The 17,371-nt window shown below is 36.6% G+C and overlaps 1 protein-coding gene and 1 pseudogene across 2 annotated transcripts in view; one reads left to right on the top strand and one right to left on the bottom strand.

Annotated features, from left to right (window-relative positions):
- The first annotated feature begins 2,562 nt into the window (after positions 1 to 2,562).
- LOC107013048 lies at positions 2,563 to 6,215 on the top strand (annotated as a pseudogene).
- A 201-nt stretch (positions 6,216 to 6,416) lies between these two features.
- The window catches only part of LOC107015103 (DNA-binding protein SMUBP-2), a 27,896-nt gene continuing 16,941 nt past the window's right edge, over positions 6,417 to 17,371 (bottom strand). For both annotated transcript variants that reach the window (XM_027915556.1, XM_015215276.2), the window contains 7 exons: positions 11,926 to 11,979; positions 11,436 to 11,693; positions 7,941 to 8,147; positions 7,692 to 7,795; positions 7,337 to 7,481; positions 7,130 to 7,264; positions 6,417 to 7,032 (listed from right to left, as the gene is read on the bottom strand). In XM_027915556.1, coding sequence (XP_027771357.1) covers positions 6,856 to 7,032; positions 7,130 to 7,264; positions 7,337 to 7,481; positions 7,692 to 7,795; positions 7,941 to 8,147; positions 11,436 to 11,693; positions 11,926 to 11,979 — 1,080 coding nt within the window. In that variant the 3' untranslated portion in view covers positions 6,417 to 6,855. The remainder of the gene's footprint in view (positions 7,033 to 7,129; positions 7,265 to 7,336; positions 7,482 to 7,691; positions 7,796 to 7,940; positions 8,148 to 11,435; positions 11,694 to 11,925; positions 11,980 to 17,371) is intronic.

Below are 17,371 nucleotides of genomic sequence, written 5' to 3' on the forward strand. Positions count from 1 at the left end.
AATTTTCATTACCAGTTTGTAATTATAAGAATTCTTACTATTTTATTTATTTGTATTCTTTAAAATTTCATGCATATTCATCTTCTTTTTGTTGAGAAATACGTAAATTATGATAGTTACAAGATGACTATACTCCAATATGAAGTTGTAAGTAAATATTTATTTTTCATATCTCCATCGTTTTGAGTTTTTAAATATAACTTCGTAGTTGATTACTGTATGTTGTATTCAACATTTCCTCTATTTTTAGGATATATGTAGTAAAGCTACTCACATTTTGTATTTATCATTAATTATTTTGAGGTAAACATGTTAAATCTCATAGAATAATAATTATGTCTTTTTCATTGTTTGATAATCATTTATCTTTTTAAACCAACATATTTGTACTTTTTCCTTTTTATATGTAATCTCATATGTTTAAAAAATTCATGTACTTAACTGTTATAGAGAGGTACAAAATAAGTGCAAATGTAAAAATAATATAAAAAATAATGTATAGTAAAAAATGACTGAATGATACATTGAATAATATTGTTTTAGAATTCATTATATATATATATATATATATATATAGAGAGAGAGAGAGAGAGAGAGAGAGAGAGAGAGATAGAGAGAGATAGAGAGAGACAGAGTTTATCTTTATTCTTAACATATTTATGCCTTCTTTTCTGTTTGTCTTATTTATTATTATTATATGATTATAATTTTTTATACATATAATATGTTTCGTCTAAAGTAAGTCATGTTTTGTCTAGAGTAAGTCTAGCTATTATAGAAATGGGAGTCTTTGTCTTTAATAATGTATCAGGCTATTCTAAACCAAGTAAAAATGAACTTCTTAGGAAATTGATTGACTCCTTGACCTTCATTATTTGAAATTACAAGAATCAACTTATTCCACAACAACCAAAATGTACTTATTCCCATAAGAATTGACAAATTGTCCAATAATATTTACATTAAAAAATTCAACTTTCAAGAAGTCTGAGACATTTAGCACAAAGTTCAAAAACATCTTGATACAATGTTGGCCAATAGAACCCGTTTTGCAACACATTCAATTCAATGTCCTCCTCATACCACTGTGTCATGACCCCATGCTTAAAAATGGTTCCTGTTTCAACCTCTGGGAAACACCTTCAAATCATATTATCTACACATACAGCGTTTTAACCAAAAGAACTTGTTGCACAATTTTAAAGAAATATGAGTCATCCTAATAAAAGTTCCGCACATCATGCAGACACTTCTTCTTTAATGGGATTTGAGGTCATCTGACATTAAATAACAAACTTAGCATAGCATGGTATTAGATCATGACACATGTTCATCGAGGAATGGGTCGTCAATTTCAATCGCTCTCGAAGTTGAGAATGATGGTCTGCACTTGGTTCTCATAACCTTTGCGATATTGGTCTTCAAAGTCAAACTCTTGTAAAAGTAAAAGTCAATGGGTTAATCTTTTTTGACATGAGGTATCGAATAGTTGCATGGTTCGTGTGCACAATTACTTTGATGCCCAACAAATATTCTCAAAAGCATAGACAACACCTAGCAACTCTTGCTTATGATCATGTAATTCTTTTGAGCATCATTTATTGTCTTGCTTAAGTAGCACCCCTTATGACCGCCATTGACCAAGCTGTAACACCTCATAATTTTGTAACATTAAGAATAATGGACGGCCAAATCATCATGTTTCGCATCAACCATCAAGAAAATAATCATAAATGGGTGATTATACAAAGAAATATTGATATTGAGTCACACTTTGACTTCAACAAGCTGAATAATACCTGACATTATCCCCATGCATGCATGTGTTCTGAGACATCACAGCACGCAGTCTCACAATTTGTCAATATATATTATTTTATTATACTGTATAGAAGCGTGATAGAGGATGACGACCAAGGCTATTTTGGTAGTTCTGTACTATATACAAGGGCAAATTCGTCATTTTGGTCAAAGACAAATTTCTATGACTAGCTTTTTGGCCTTTCTAGAAGACTCGTGAAGTCATTTCTTCTTTCCAACAATGAAGAATTTCCAGAAGACTTGTCCGAGTTTCTTTCATCCAAACTGAAATTTTTCAATTTCATAACTTAACTTCATCGATACCGTGGTTATTATTCTACCCACTCTATCTTCTATGTTCTCTTTGATTTTTCATCGGTACAAATTAGTTTTCTCTCTAAATATTTTTTCTAATCTTGTTTTGGTAGTGTTCAAAATTTTCAATAAGTACCTTGTGCCATAGGCATACAAAGCGAGGTAAGTTTTTTCTCCTATATGGTGAAAAATTCGCATCTACAAATGTTCATATGCTATTATTAAAATAAGTTTCAAGCTTTTTCTTTATAGATGTTTGAACTTATTGGACCATGATTTGCAGAGGTTGTGTCTGCTAGCTCAAGCTAAGATATTTCGCCAAAGTAGATAACATCAATTTTCCGAGTTGGGATTTCAAATACTGCTTTTCAATCTCAAGAATGTTAAAATTATCGGCTGCCTTATGACATGGTTGGAGGCGTGGTCTGAAGCAGAGTTTTGTAAGCTTTTCGAACCTTTGAGGTTTATATTAAATAATACAGTGGTTTTGCAAAAGTTTGTTATCATAACAAAGATAAGAAAATGTTTCACTTGTTTAAACAACTGTGTGTTCCGGCATTCATAACGATTGACTAAGAAATTGTTAGACAGTCAAAAATCATCAACAAATTTCGTGATTGTTTATCAAGAAATTGCTTAGCCAACCATTATAAATAATCACGAAATTTGTTGTAGTGTTTCTAGCCGCTGCAACAAATACATATTTATCAACAAAATATAAGGTGTATCTAGCGATTAAGAGTTGTTTTTTGTAGTAGTGTTCTTATTAGGATCATTATGTATGAACTACAACTGAGTTAGAGTTGAGTTTTGATAAGAAAAGTTGGAAGCTGTGGGCATGCTAATTGAAAAACCGCAAGTATCGACTATCGTGAAACAAGCACTTGATAGTTGATCCTGATCTTGTGGGGTTGGTCTTAAATATCTCAGGGTACTTAGGCTATAAGATGGATTCAATAGTTTTTTCTACTGTGGAAATATTGAGAACAAATTTGTTCACAACTCTTTTTGGACTTGGATATTGGGCAAATATCCATAGTTTCTAGCACTATTTGAGTATCTGACTATCCAAATGGTTGCTGGATTATTCCAATCCTCTGGATGTCCTGCAGTAGTTGCAATGGTTGGGAATTAGGTTTGCAAAGAAGAGGTTATTTATAATGGGTATTTAGAATTCTCACACTTCTGTTGGGATATTACGGGGTCATTAGTCGCATCAATATTATTGAAATACAAATGGGGTTGGTCGATGATTGTTCCTGGTATCCTTATTGCTTTTAGTGGCATGATAGTGTTCCTTTTGTTACCCGTTTATCCGAAATCCATTGAATGCAATAAAGATGAAGTGCTATCTCTAGGAAAAGAAGACGAGGAAGTGAATGAACCTCTCTCTCGATCAAACAGAGAGAGAAATCGGCCGTGGGTTTTAGTGAAGCACGGAGGATTCCCGAAGTTGTGCCATCTGGTCTTTGACCTTTTTTTTTGGTGGCTTACACATTTCTCTAATGTGGTTGTCGTACAACACTAACTGTTCCATGCTGCAGGAAAGGTCAAAAGTATTGTTGCACTTGGCTGAACTGGTTGAGAAACATAATGATCAAATTGCAACGTTTGAGACTTGGGACACTGAGAAGCCATATGAACAGGCTGCTAAGATTGGAGTACGCTGGTTGTACATCCCCGTTATTATGCTCGTAAGTAATAAATTCAACTAGAAAGAAAGTCTATCATCAATTATTTCTTCTCCCTGAAAAAAAATTATTTCTACAGGCTAGGCAGATAAAATTCTTGATATGACTATTCCTGCTGAAGGACCATATTGTATTCAAACGTTGCATGAACTGATTGAATTTGTTGGTTAGATTATCTCATGAAATTTTCCTCTCCTCGTGTTCTCTTGGAAGATGAGCCCTACTTTCACTTGTGGCAGAAATATCGTGTTAAAAATGCTGAGCAGACCCCTTTAACTACACTCTATGTAGAAAATCTGTTGCAGGAGGTAGCATCAAAATTTTCTCTTTTATTGCCCAAAAGAGTCGTTTTGCACAGTAAGTCAAGTTTCAGTCTTTTTGGTATCGTATCTGAGTGAAAGAATATGTTCTTTTTCTTTTCAATTTTAGAAAAATATTCCACAACAGTTGAAGTTTTTCATTGATTCTTATCAAACAACAACATATTCAGTGTAATTTGATGAGTGGTGATTGGGGAGGATAGTGTATACGCAACCTTATCATATAAGTTCGATAATATGTTATTTGAAATTAATTCTTGATTCTTGAATATATGATTTAAGTATGAACTTGGAAGCAAAGAATCAATGCTAATTCAAGAGAAGGGAACTGTTAAATGAATAACTATTAAGTTGATATGCCGGATTACTACTAAAAAGATATGCTGAAAATAAAAAGATCCTCTTTATAACTCAAGATCACAACTTTTTTCATCGGTTAATTTTAGCACTTTTTTAAAAGATATATAATGGATCTTTTATTACAATCTGTTTGTTCTTGTAATTTTTGAACTATATAACCCAAAGATAAATGGATTATCCCTCACCTCTTCCAATTCCATGGATATTTGCTGTCATTCCCATACCTTGAGAAGGTATATGAGCCTTATACTCATGGTTGTGTCCATGAGCTTACAACTGTCTGAATAAGTTTGCTTATGTCTGTTTCTTATAGAGCAACCATATTTGAGTAGATCTTATTGAATCCTGATGGTTGAGTTGTCAAGAGGCCACAGTTCATATTGATATGAGTTAGGTCTATTCATTTCTTCACCGTCGTCTCCTCAAAACTCCTCTGCTCTTCTGGTATTTCTTTTTCAATAATAGATGTAGATATTGAAAATTCAAGTTCATTTATTTTCCACCTCTCTCTCTCTGGTTTATGGTATGTATGCATTTATCAACTTTATTTTTTCAAGTTTACCTATTCTAATTTACGATAGAGCTATCTTTTTTTTTCTTCTTTACTCATTAATAATTAGAAATTGAATTTGTATTTGAACTGCAGTTAGCTTTAAACTCAGTAAGAACTACATTGAGGTACAATGTACCATATAAAGTCGGGGTTTCTTGATTGACATACGACAAATGGAGAGCTCTGACTATGCATCGGTCTCTCACCAAAAAGGTATGGTAACCTCAAAAAAACTTTCCTTGAATCTGAAAACGAGAGTACTTCAATAAAGAAAATTTGTGAGGAGCCTGTTGGCCAAGACCATTAATAGGTTTTGATTGAATAACCAATGTATAGTCATTCTTGATTATATCCATTAATTTCCTTATTTCGTATCATAGAATAAGAATCTATACTAAAAAAAATATTTGCGAGGTTATAGTTAGCAGATACTCTTAGTCATGGATACACTATAAGCTTCCACAAATGTTAAAAAAGACATCTAATATGTATGTGACAAAGGATCAATTGTACATGTAATGGTAAGTCCCAAATCTTACAAATTATATCAGAGACAATTAAATTTTGACCTTAATTAGCTGTAAACACTCGAGAAAAGTTATTTTGATACCATCATCTTTATATTGGCATTTTGTGATATAGCTTAATATCCAATGGCACTATTATGATAGCTAATTTATGTCTTCCTTTCCTCATATTACTTGCCACTGGACTCACTAATGGGTTCAAAGATTAATAGACAATTAAAATCCTCATTGTGGTCCATTTAAATCTAAAGAGTATGCAAGAGTGCTATGGTTTGTGATGTTACTTTTTGAAAATTGTATCTTGATTAATGTGTTTTACTTTATTATTATCCAGTTTGTTCAAGTTGTGTGATATATTTAGGTGGAATGCTTTCGATTTTTAGCCCTCAAAAGAAGATGGTTGTGTTATTCTTCAATATATAGAATCAGAAGTTGTTATCTTGAGTCAATTGAAGCAAGTTTCCAAGGTGGAAACTGGAAATAATCTGTCAAAACATGAGAAGGTTCAAAAACTTGTTATGTAACAGTGGTTAGAAGCTTTAAGTCGCACATATATTTTTGTCTAATGTATGTAAAAAATATAATTAGATCCAAAGTGTATATGAACTTAAACAATTATTTGTTTAATCAAATATGCTGCATTAGTATATTTATCAGATCAACAATAAAGTTGCCTAATGCATGTAATACTTTTAATCTTTATATTTGAATTGGATGTCGTTGAATTAAATTAATTAAATTTCCTTTTGCTAAAGGGCTGTTGCACATGTAATTGTATATATGTAAGTAATAGTGTTGGGCCCGTGCTTAGCACGGACACATGCGTATATATATATATATATGCACAATAGAACCACAATCAAATATTTCCAAATTTTCAAGTAAATTTCTTGACGGCATGCATTGGCATGTCCCTTGTTATTTTCAAGATAACACTTGGTTAAAAACTGATCAATAGGTGAAAATAGAAGGATCACTTTCTTCCGAGATACATCAATGTAGGTACAATCACAGACATAGTGCATCATCCCTCCAAGATACATCAATGTAGGTACAATCAGAGACATACTGCATCATCAAGTCAAAAATTGACTTAGATAAGGAATTGAGATTTCAAATCATGGTACTGCAGTCCACAGAACACAAGAAAGGTGATTTAGACATTTTATGACAGATCACCGGCTCCCAGATGATAACCTACACCTACAAACTATAAGCATCATGGGTTTTGGAGTTCTCTTGACTGTTTGCAGCACTGAAGAACAGGCTACTAATAGTGACCAAAACTCCTATTCATTTACGTACTCTGAAGCACTCAAATATTCACCATGCTCCTCAAAGTACTCAATCAATCGCTTCAAGAATTTATCACCACTGACTGTCTCAGTATCACATACAAGACAGCACTGTCTCCTTGCTCGTGTCACAGCAACATTCATTCTTCTTCTGTCACTAAGAAATCCCACCTAATCGTGAAATGTTTCATATTAGATTCACTGTGCTGTTACCAAAACTGAGTAGTTCAGCTATACATGAGACAGTTTCTACAGTTGTGAAGAGTACCTCTTTCTTTGAGTTTGATCGGACCATAGAAATGATAATAGCTTCTTTTTCTCGACCCTGAAAACCATCAACAGTCGAAATCTCCATTTCTTTTAATTTGTCTACATTGCTTTTGAGTTTTTTCAAGAAAACAACCTGCACAAGCATCTGTCATATAACACTCAAACATGAAACCAGTTCGTTTTTTTATTATTAAATCACACTTACCTGTGCTGCATAAGGAGTGATTAGTCCAATATCAGAAGCCCGGACTCCACTTTCAACTAGTCTCTTCGCATGGGAAATGGCAACCTCAGCTTCACCTTCATTTAACGTGCTATCTTCCTCATCCCTTTTTTCTTCCATGTCACACCTGCAACTTATAGGGTTAAGACCTGGCAGTAACACTAAAAGGAGGTTAAAGGTAGAATTTCTACATGTACACAAACACAATCATTCCAATTTTGTTCTGGTCCCAGACCATCTTGACGTTAACTACAGAACATTCATCTAAGAAGTCATTTGAAATGGGAGAAAAGAATGAGTCCAGAAAATGGTAGAGGAAAGAGAGTGAGTAGCAAACCCAGCTGTGTCTATGAGCAAAAGGGCTTTTTCTGTAGAAGGCGATTCCTTCACATCCTCAAGGTGATATAGCATATGGCTTGCAACACTTGAATGGGCTTCAATCTACAATCATAAATACAGCTGAAAAGGTTTAGAAAAAATTAGATGCCAGAATGTTTCGTTGATGCTGTTATCTTAGAGTATACTGAAATTTAAAGATGGTTGAAAAAAAATTGTTTTCAACCAACAGTTACAAATGACCCAGCACCTTATTTTCATACAGCTCTCCGGATGACCAATTCATTATCAGTTCATGCATGCGGTACTGAACAGTGAGCATTGACATGATTTCATCTCCATATAAATCCGCTAAACGTTCAAAAAGTGTCTTTCCCAGTCCTTTCTTCTCAGCTTCTACACTTTGAATGGTCGGAGGAAGCTGGAGATGATCTCCAGACAATATACACCTTGAACCCTGTAAGTAAGGAACTACATCATTAGTTTTGCAGTGTTCTCTAGAATTGATCAACAATTTAACATGATCACTCATTCATCTGGCTTTCAATTCTTTTATTCTTTTTCAGAAATAAGAAAAATGAGAGCACACATAACTGCAACATTGATTAGAAACTTGATCCACAATAACCTAAAGTGCAACTCACAAATCCACCAACACAAGCAAGAAACAAAATATAAATCCACCAACACAAGCAAGAATACAAAATATAGAATTTTTTTATAAATAGTGCAAAACATTATAACCAATATTATCAAGGGAATTTAACCCATAAGGGCTTCAGTCTAGCCAGTTAAGCTACTTCCAATTAGCTTATTTATCCTCTTCCTCTTAATTCTTCGGGAATCCATAGATCTAAACCTCCTCTAGAAAGATAAAGAGAAGCAAGGGGAGACCATAAGATAAGAAGTTTAGATATGAATTCCAGCCAGTAAAGATGCTTCTACAAGAAAAAAAAACTTAATTCACAATATATAACTAATCACTCCGTGACATGGAAGCAAACCACTGCATAATGCTGTCACTCTCATGTACAGAGACGAAGTAAAGTTTGGTCTTTGACTTGATACTTTATTCCACAAGGATATTAATGACTTATCTCACATCAGGCCTGTCCAATAAGTGTAATGACCCTCCTGGTCATTTGCTTGCTTTTGTTTGTTTTTGTTATTTGCTCCTTTCCCGGAGCTTCTTTACTGTTGTTGTGACTTGTTGGGATGGGTGGGAACAGTTCTCGAGGTGTTCAGGTGAGTTATGGAAGGTTTCACTAGTTTTTGGAGCTTTTAAGTTCAAAAGGTCGAGTTTCGTCAACATTCTTAGTAAGCGGGCTCGGATGATATTTCGCCGGTGTTGTTAGCTCAGGAATATTGATTTTGATCTAGTGGGACCTTTAGTTCAGCCTTTCAGGTCCCGGGGTTTCTAGACTCGTTTTGTGCGCTTGGTTGCTTTCTCTGATTTTAGTTAAAGTGTTGACTTCGGTAAATATTCCGTCAAGATGACCTCCTGTTCACAAGCAACCTTTCACATTTTTCAATTACACCACTCCATATTCCACTTGACTTGCTCTTAGCCCCCAAAGGCATTCCCAAGCAGGTTGTTGTTAGTTCACCTACTTTCCCTCCTAGCTTGTAAGCTAGTCCTAAATATTGGGTACTGTGTTTTACGGGATAAATGAAACTCTTGTTCCAGTTTATGAGAAAACCTGACACAGCTTCAAAAATATTTAAAATACCTCTCAAAATCAGCATGTGCTCCTTTACAGCTCCACAAAATACTAGTGTCATCTGCATATTGTAGATGAGTGATCTCTAGATTGTTTCTTGTATTCTCCCCCACTTAGTAACCTTTGATCCAACCATTTGCTATGGTAGTCTGGAATAGGTTGGTCAACCCCTCCATAGCCAAGATAAAAAGAAAGGAGATATGGGGTCCCCTTGTCTTAGACCCTTGTTTGATGGGAAAAAACCACATGGGTTTCTGTTGATCAGAATAGAGAACTTCATTGAGCTTATGCAGTCTGATCCACTTTAACCATCTTTGACCAAAACTCATCCTCTGCATTATCTACATCAAAAAGTCCCAATTGTGATCATATGCCTCTGGATATCCAACTTGCATAGGATCCCTGGTTGGTTACCCTTTTTTTTAGAATCAACACATTCATCGGCTATCAACACTGCATCCATGATCTGCCTGCGCTTGTTAACGGCCATTTGTTGCCTGTTCACAAGCTTATGCATCACCTTCGTTAGAAGAGATTTTTATTCCTTAAACTAAATGATTTTCCTGATTTGGATAGATGACACTATTTTTACTTACGTTACTTTTCCTTTAATGAGTATGACGCGCATTTCAGGTGACCTGAGGGAAAATTCTAGGTTTTACTTTTCTACATCGCATATGCTATCAGCCTACGGGTGAGGGACCATTTTAAGTTTTACTTTTCTGCATTGCATAAAATTGATGAGCCTAAGGGCGGCCCGAGGATGATTTCAGGTTTTACTTTTCTACATTTCACACATATTGCATTACATCATTCCATGTTCCACCGCAACAGTTATGTCTGCATGTATTTATATCCTATGAGTAGTAATATTTCGGTTGTTAGATTGTTTTGATTTTGTTATGACTAGATTTCTAGGTGGATCTCGTTTTATAGTTACTTTTCATGTTCTTTATGCTTTATGCTATCTTCTGAGCTCGGTGGGTCTATGATGCCTATAGAGGACCCCATGTTTTGGTACTCATACTATACTTCTGCATTTTTTAATGCAACGCCTAGTACGAGTCATCCACTTTGATCTCCCCTCCTCTGAGGCCTTATTCTGATCGGATCATGGTGAGCTCTTGGCGTCCAGAGGCTTGCTGCTTCTCTTCTTGTATTTATTGTCTATATTTTGTATTTTGTCACAGTTATGCATTGTACAACCTTAAACTTGTATGTTGGTAACTCTGGTACCAGTGACACCAGGTCCGGGGAGTTATCTTGTATATATTTTGTCTTTCCTTGTCCCCTTAGGGCACATGTTGTATATTTTGTACCTGTAATGTATATATCTATGCATGGTGGCCTATTTATCTCTTTTCCGTTTTCAACTTATTCATGTTTAGCACTTACTTTCTGCATTATTTTTGATTTTTGGCTTACCTAATGGAGGATAGTAGGTGTCATCACAACTGAAAGGTCGTGACAATAAGTCTCAAACACAATGCAAACTTTAGAATTACTTGTCTTTGAAAAGAGGCAAGATCTGGCAGCACAACCGAAAACCCACTTGTTTCCTACGAGCATTTTTTGGTGTACCTTTTCTGGCAACACCAAAGGTCCTTCCAGTTATGCAGGCTGAAATTTAAAATATTGGCACTCTCATAAGTCAATAACACTTGGACCAGCAAGTTCAAGAACTTGTCAAAGTTCTTTTTCATTTATTGTTCTATCGGATTGGAAAAACCCGCAGATCTGCTATCCAAAACTCCGGATGCCAGCTAATTACAAGGATTGACTACTCCTACTATGTAAGAAAGACTCTTCTTTTCACAAGTAAATTGTGTAAGAAAGCTTTACGACAGAAATTCTCACTCTCCTGCAGCAGTTCGTATAAAGACAGGGCGTTACTGTCAGATTCACCAATAGTTCAACAGGATTACCTTAAGAGCTGGTTGGCGATTTACTAACATAAACAAAAAAATCTAGCAAAAAAAATTCCATAGATTGAATTGTTTAAGCATCATAGATAGCATGTTCACCTTCAATAAAGCAATCCAGCACGCTATTTCCAGCGCCTGAGCAGCTTCATCAATAACAACCACATCAAATGATAAGCCATCCAACTTTTGGGTCAATACCCCAGTCAATGTTGTCAGCACTACATCTGCATTCTTAATAACATCCGTTACTGCTAGCTGCTGCCTTTTACGCTCTTCTCTGGAAAGAGACTTGAGTTCCCTCCGGATGTCCCTCTTCACATTTCTATCTTTAGCTTTTAATAATTTCCCATTCAATGCCTGCAGAATTCATCATGAAGCAAAAGGAACAATGCAATAGTAGAACAGAGAATTATCATGGTAGATATAAAAAAACATTCAAAAGTTACTGAACTACAGAAGAAGAGAAAGGGTATCAATAGACCTATCTTGAAAATGTGAACTGCCAAAGGAAATCCTTCTACTTGGAATTACTTCCTCTAAAATGTTGGACAAGCTTAAGATAAAGTGGTCATAAGTGATTACACCATACCTTCATCTCCTTGCGGATGTCATTTGCAAGAGAACTATTATCACCACGTAGAACCTATTGAGAAAGAAGAGATTACAAAACATATCTTTTAATCAATAAAAAAGAACATTAAGAAACAATACGTGCATAGGCAAAGCAACATATTATGAATCAAATTATTTTTCCTAAGGCCAAAAATTCATGTAAAAAGGTGGGTAAAAGCCGAGTACAAGCACCGGACCACCTTACCTAGGGTGTAACACCCCGTAGCCAAGACAGACCAAAAATTAGTTTTTCAGAAAAATCTGCAGGTGCTACCAACGGTGGCATCGACGGACCGTAGCCTGAACCACGGTCCGTCCTGCACAACAGTCGATGGGATCAGAAACTCCCAAAAACTTCAGCCTAGAAAGATTGGTAAAGTCTTGGACGACGGACGGACTTACGGTCCGTAGGTCAAACGACGGTCCGTAGTCCGTGACCGTCGATCAAGACTCCCTTCAACCACTCTCTGACAAGAGCTATGGATGACCAGCATGGTTCGTAGGTGGACCTACGGTCCGTAGGTCTGACCGTAGGTGGAAATTTGCAGCCAGTTAAAGGGAAATGCAGTTGGGTCAACTTAAAATGATCATAACTCTTAGCACAAAATGAATTAGGTCTCCCATGACCTACCCACAGATAGATAATTGAATTATCTTTCCATAGCCACCGACCTTGCTAAAATCAGACCTCTGAGCAAAAATTTATGCCCATTTTAGTAAAGGCCTGTCGAACAGGCCCTCACGACGTACCCAACGACGGGGCGTCGGGCGCACGACGGACAGTCAGTCCTGGCCGTCGTGAGGCCCGACAGCAACCTTCCCAGGGGTCTTTTTGACCTTTCCCACTCCGTTTAAACCCTAAGTTACGTCGTTTTGACCCTAAATCATCAGATTTTAGTCAGTTTAAGCCTAGAAACATAAATTAAAACATATCCAAGTCAAATCATTAAATCAAAACTTAGAAAATTAGAAGCAAGAGAGGAGCAAAAGAGCTCAAGAACCCTAGTTCAAGAACGCCACAAGCTCCAGCAGTTCCAGCCCCGAAACTTAAGTATTTTTCCGTGAATTTCATCCCCATGTATGTGGGATTTCACTAGTGGGTTCCTTTCACTCATTGAGTCCCTAGTTTTCAGTCAGTTCTTGATTCTCTTATCATGATTAAACCTAGGGTTTCTAGAACTTTGATATAACTTCATGAATTTATTAAACATATGTTCCAAATCAGATTATCATGTTATTACTCAGATTATCGCATGAATTTCAGAACCCTAGCTTTGTATTTCTTTAGTTCTTGAATTACACATGCTAGGTCATATGTTTCACACTTCAGATATACATGCCTCAGTTATAAATGCATAATTACTAGATTAATTGTTGCATTCTCAGTTTGCATGTTCAGTTTTGAGCTATCCAGTATTTACAGAAACTCAGACATAATCAGTAAAGTTACAAAATTCATGGGAGTAGCATAATACCGAGTTGGACTAGGGTTTAGCGTTCCCAATAGTCCCAAAACTACTAACCAAGTAGGTTGTAAGTCTCCTCTGTGGGCAATCAGTTTAGTGATCACGCCAGCATGCCTTTATACCTTTGACAGGGTATATTGGGTCCCCTCGATGGGGCGTATACATCGGACTCCACATTTAGCTCATGTGATTTTATTTTTCGTTATTAGTAGCTCCCACAGTTCAGTCAGACTCTCTGCATTGACCATTTATCAGTATATTCAGTATTCAGTTTCAGCATGTTATAAATTGGTCATTGCATCCAGTTAGCTCAGAAATCAGCACATCACGTTCAGATTATTATACTTGTTTTTGTGTTTGTTCAGTTATGTTTTATTTCAGCTTTATTCTATCCTACATGCTCAGTACCTTTCAAGTACTGACGCATACTTGCGCTACATCTTCTCGTGATGTAGGTTTAGGTTCTCAGCATCCAGATCACGCATAGATCGATTTCCCGATCTCCAATTCAGCAGATTCAGTGGTGAGTCCTCATTCTCCGAGGACAACAGTCATGAGTTCCATTTCAGTCTTTAGTCATTTAGTTTCAGTTTTGCTAGATTTAGCTGGCGCTTGTCCCAGTATTTCTAGTCTAGTTTAGAGGCTATTTTCAGACATAGTTAGATTCAGCTTAGTATTGAGTTAATATTTCTTTTGTATTAAACTCATTGTTTTCAAATATCTCAGTTATAGAATATGGGTATTCCCCATCTTTTCATTTAAGTATGATTTAGCTTCCGCAACAGTTTATTATCTTAGTATGCTCATGATCATGCCAGCAGGGTTAGCTTGGGATCACTTGTGGTCCTAGGTTCCGTGTCCGCATCTCAGGGGGTAGCTCGGGGCGTGACAAAACTTGGTATCAGAGCACTAGGTTCAAGAGTCCGAAGATGTCTGAAAAAGCCGCACTAAGTAGAGTCTTTTTCATGGGTGTGAAGTGCACCACATCTAATGTTAGGGAGGCTATAAAGTGTTTTAGGAAAAACTTCACTTCTTGTTACTCTTATAGTGTGTAAGGTATGATCTAATTCCATTCTAACTCGACGTTCAACGCTTAAGATCATGCCTTCTCGTAGAGCTTAGGCATGGAATGCTAATGCACGTAATGCTAACACAGTTCCTCTAGTACTAGATAACGAAGTTCAAATACAGAGTTTCAGAACGCCAATTCAGCTTTTGCCTCAGAGTATGACCAACCAGAATAATCAGTAGGTTCTAGTTCCTACTAATAGAAATGATCGATCAATGGCAGCCAGAGTTTGTGATTTTGTTAGGATGAATCCGTCTAAGTTTTTAGGGTCGCATGTTGGTAAGGACCCACAGAAGTTCATTGATGAAGTCAAGAAAATATTTGGTGAGATTGGCATCCTACAAATTCAAGGATGTGACTCACATATGGTTCACTCAGTGGAAAGACAACAGAGATGACTTTGTCTTTTGTAACTCAGTATAGCAGTCCAATTCAATGTCATTCCACAAACTCTCTCAGAACTTCTCTCAGTCTCTACTCCAGTCGGTGACCCAACTATAGCTAGACGGGTATACAAAAATTGCCCTGTCACAGTCTCACAGAAAGTCACCTCAGCAGATCTAGTAGAGTTAGAAATGGTAGACTTTGAAGTCATTCTAGGCATGGATTGGTTACACTCATGTTATGCCTCAGTCGATTGTAGAACTAGGATTGTTCGTTTTTAGTTTCCAGACGAACCAATCTTAGAATGGAAGGATAGTAGCTTAGTGCTTATGGGTCAATTTATTTCTTACTTTAAGGCCAGAAAGATGATATCTAAGGGTTATCTCTATCATCTAGTTTGGGTTAAGGATTCTAGCCTTGAAACCTCAACTCTTGATTCAGTTCCAGTAGTCTGTGAATTTCCAGAAGTATTTCCAGAAGATCTTCCCGGAGCCCCTCGTGAAAGGGAAATCGACTTTGGAATTGATCTCCTTCCAGATACCCAGCCTATTTCTATTCCTCCTTACAGAATGGCTACAACATAGCTTAAAGAATTGAAAGAGCAGTTGAAAGACCTACTAGATAAGGGTTTCATCAGACCTAGTATTTCACCATGGGGTGCACCAGTATTGTTCGTAAAGAAGAAAGATGGTTCTCTCAGAATGTGCATTGACTATAGACAGTTGAACAAGGTCACAATCAAGAATAAGTATCTCATCCCCAGGATTTATGACTTGTTTGACCAACTTCAGGGTGCTAGTCATTTCTAAAAGATAGACCTCAGATCGGGTTATCATCAGCTCAGAGTCAAAGATAGTGACATTCCGAAAACAGACTTCAAAACTCGGTATGGTCATTATGAATTTGTAGTTATGTCGTTTGGACTAACCAATGCTCTCGCAGCTTTCATGGATTTGATGAACAGAGTGTTCAAACAGTACTTAGACTTGTTCGTTATCGTCTTCATTGATGATATCCTCATTTACTCTAGGAGTGAGGAAGAACATGCAAGTCATTTAAGAGTTGTTCTGCAGACTCTCAAAGATCGCCAGTTATTCGCTAAGTTTAGTAAAATCTGAGTTTTGGTCGCAATCCGTTGCTTTCCTTGGTCACATTGTATCTAGCGAAGGGATCCGCGTATATTCACAACAGATAGAAGCAGTGAAAGAATGGCCCAGACCTACATCTGCTACAGATATTAGAAGTTTCTTAGGTCTAGAAGGTTATTACAGAAGGTTCGTGGAAGGATTTTCATCCATAGCCTCACCATTGACTAGGTTGACTCAGAAGATGGTCAAGTTCCAATGGTCAGATGATTGTGAGAAAAGCTTCGCAGAATTGAAAACTAGATTGACTACAGCTCCTGTCTTGACTCTACAAGAGGGTTCAGATGGTTATGTGATCTATTGTGATGCATCCAGAGTTGGCCTTGGTTGTGTGTTGATGCAAAGAGATAAGGTTATATCTTATGCCTCTAGAAAGCTTAAGGTGCATGAGAAGAACTATCCAACTCATGACCTCGAGCTTGCAGCAGTGGTGTTTGCACTCAAGATATGGAGACACTACTTGTATGGTGTTCATGTAGATGTGTTCACCGATCATAAGAGCCTTCAGTATGTGTTCACCCAGAAAGAGTTGAACCTTCGCCAGAGGAGATGGCTTGAGTTCCTTAAGAATTATGATATGAGTGTGCATTATCATCCTGGAAAGGCGAATGTAGTGGCCGATGCTCTTAGTAAAGAACGCCACAAGCTCCAGCAGTTCCAGCCCCGAAACTTAAGTATTTTTCCGTGAATTTCATCCCCATGTATGTGGGATTTCACTAGTGGGTTCCTTTCACTCATTGAGTCCCTAGTTTTCAGTCAGTTCTTGATTCTCTTATCATGATTAAACCTAGGGTTTCTAGAACTTTGATATAACTTCATGAATTTATTAAACATATGTTCCAAATCAGATTATCATGTTATTACTCAGATTATCGCATGAATTTCAGAACCCTAGCTTTGTATTTCTTTAGTTCTTGAATTACACATGCTAGGTCATATGTTTCACACTTCAGATATACATGCCTCAGTTATAAATGCATAATTACTAGATTAATTGTTGCATTCTCAGTTTGCATGTTCAGTTTTGAGCTATCCAGTATTTACAGAAACTCAGACATAATCAGTAAAGTTACAAAATTCATGGGAGTAGCATAATACCGAGTTGGACTAGGGTTTAGCGTTCCCAATAGTCCCAAAACTACTAACCAAGTAGGTTGTAAGTCTCCTCTGTGGGCAATCAGTTTAGTGATCACGCCAGCATGCCTTTATACCTTTGACAGGGTATATTGGGTCCCCTCGATGGGGCGTATACATCGGACTCCACATTTAGCTCATGTGATTTTATTTTTCGTTATTAGTAGCTCCCACAGTTCAGTCAGACTCTCTGCATTGACCATTTATCAGTATATTCAGTATTCA

The sequence above is a fragment of the Solanum pennellii genome, chromosome 3 (genome assembly GCF_001406875.1).
Source record: "Solanum pennellii chromosome 3, SPENNV200".
NCBI lineage: Eukaryota > Viridiplantae > Streptophyta > Magnoliopsida > Solanales > Solanaceae > Solanum > Solanum pennellii.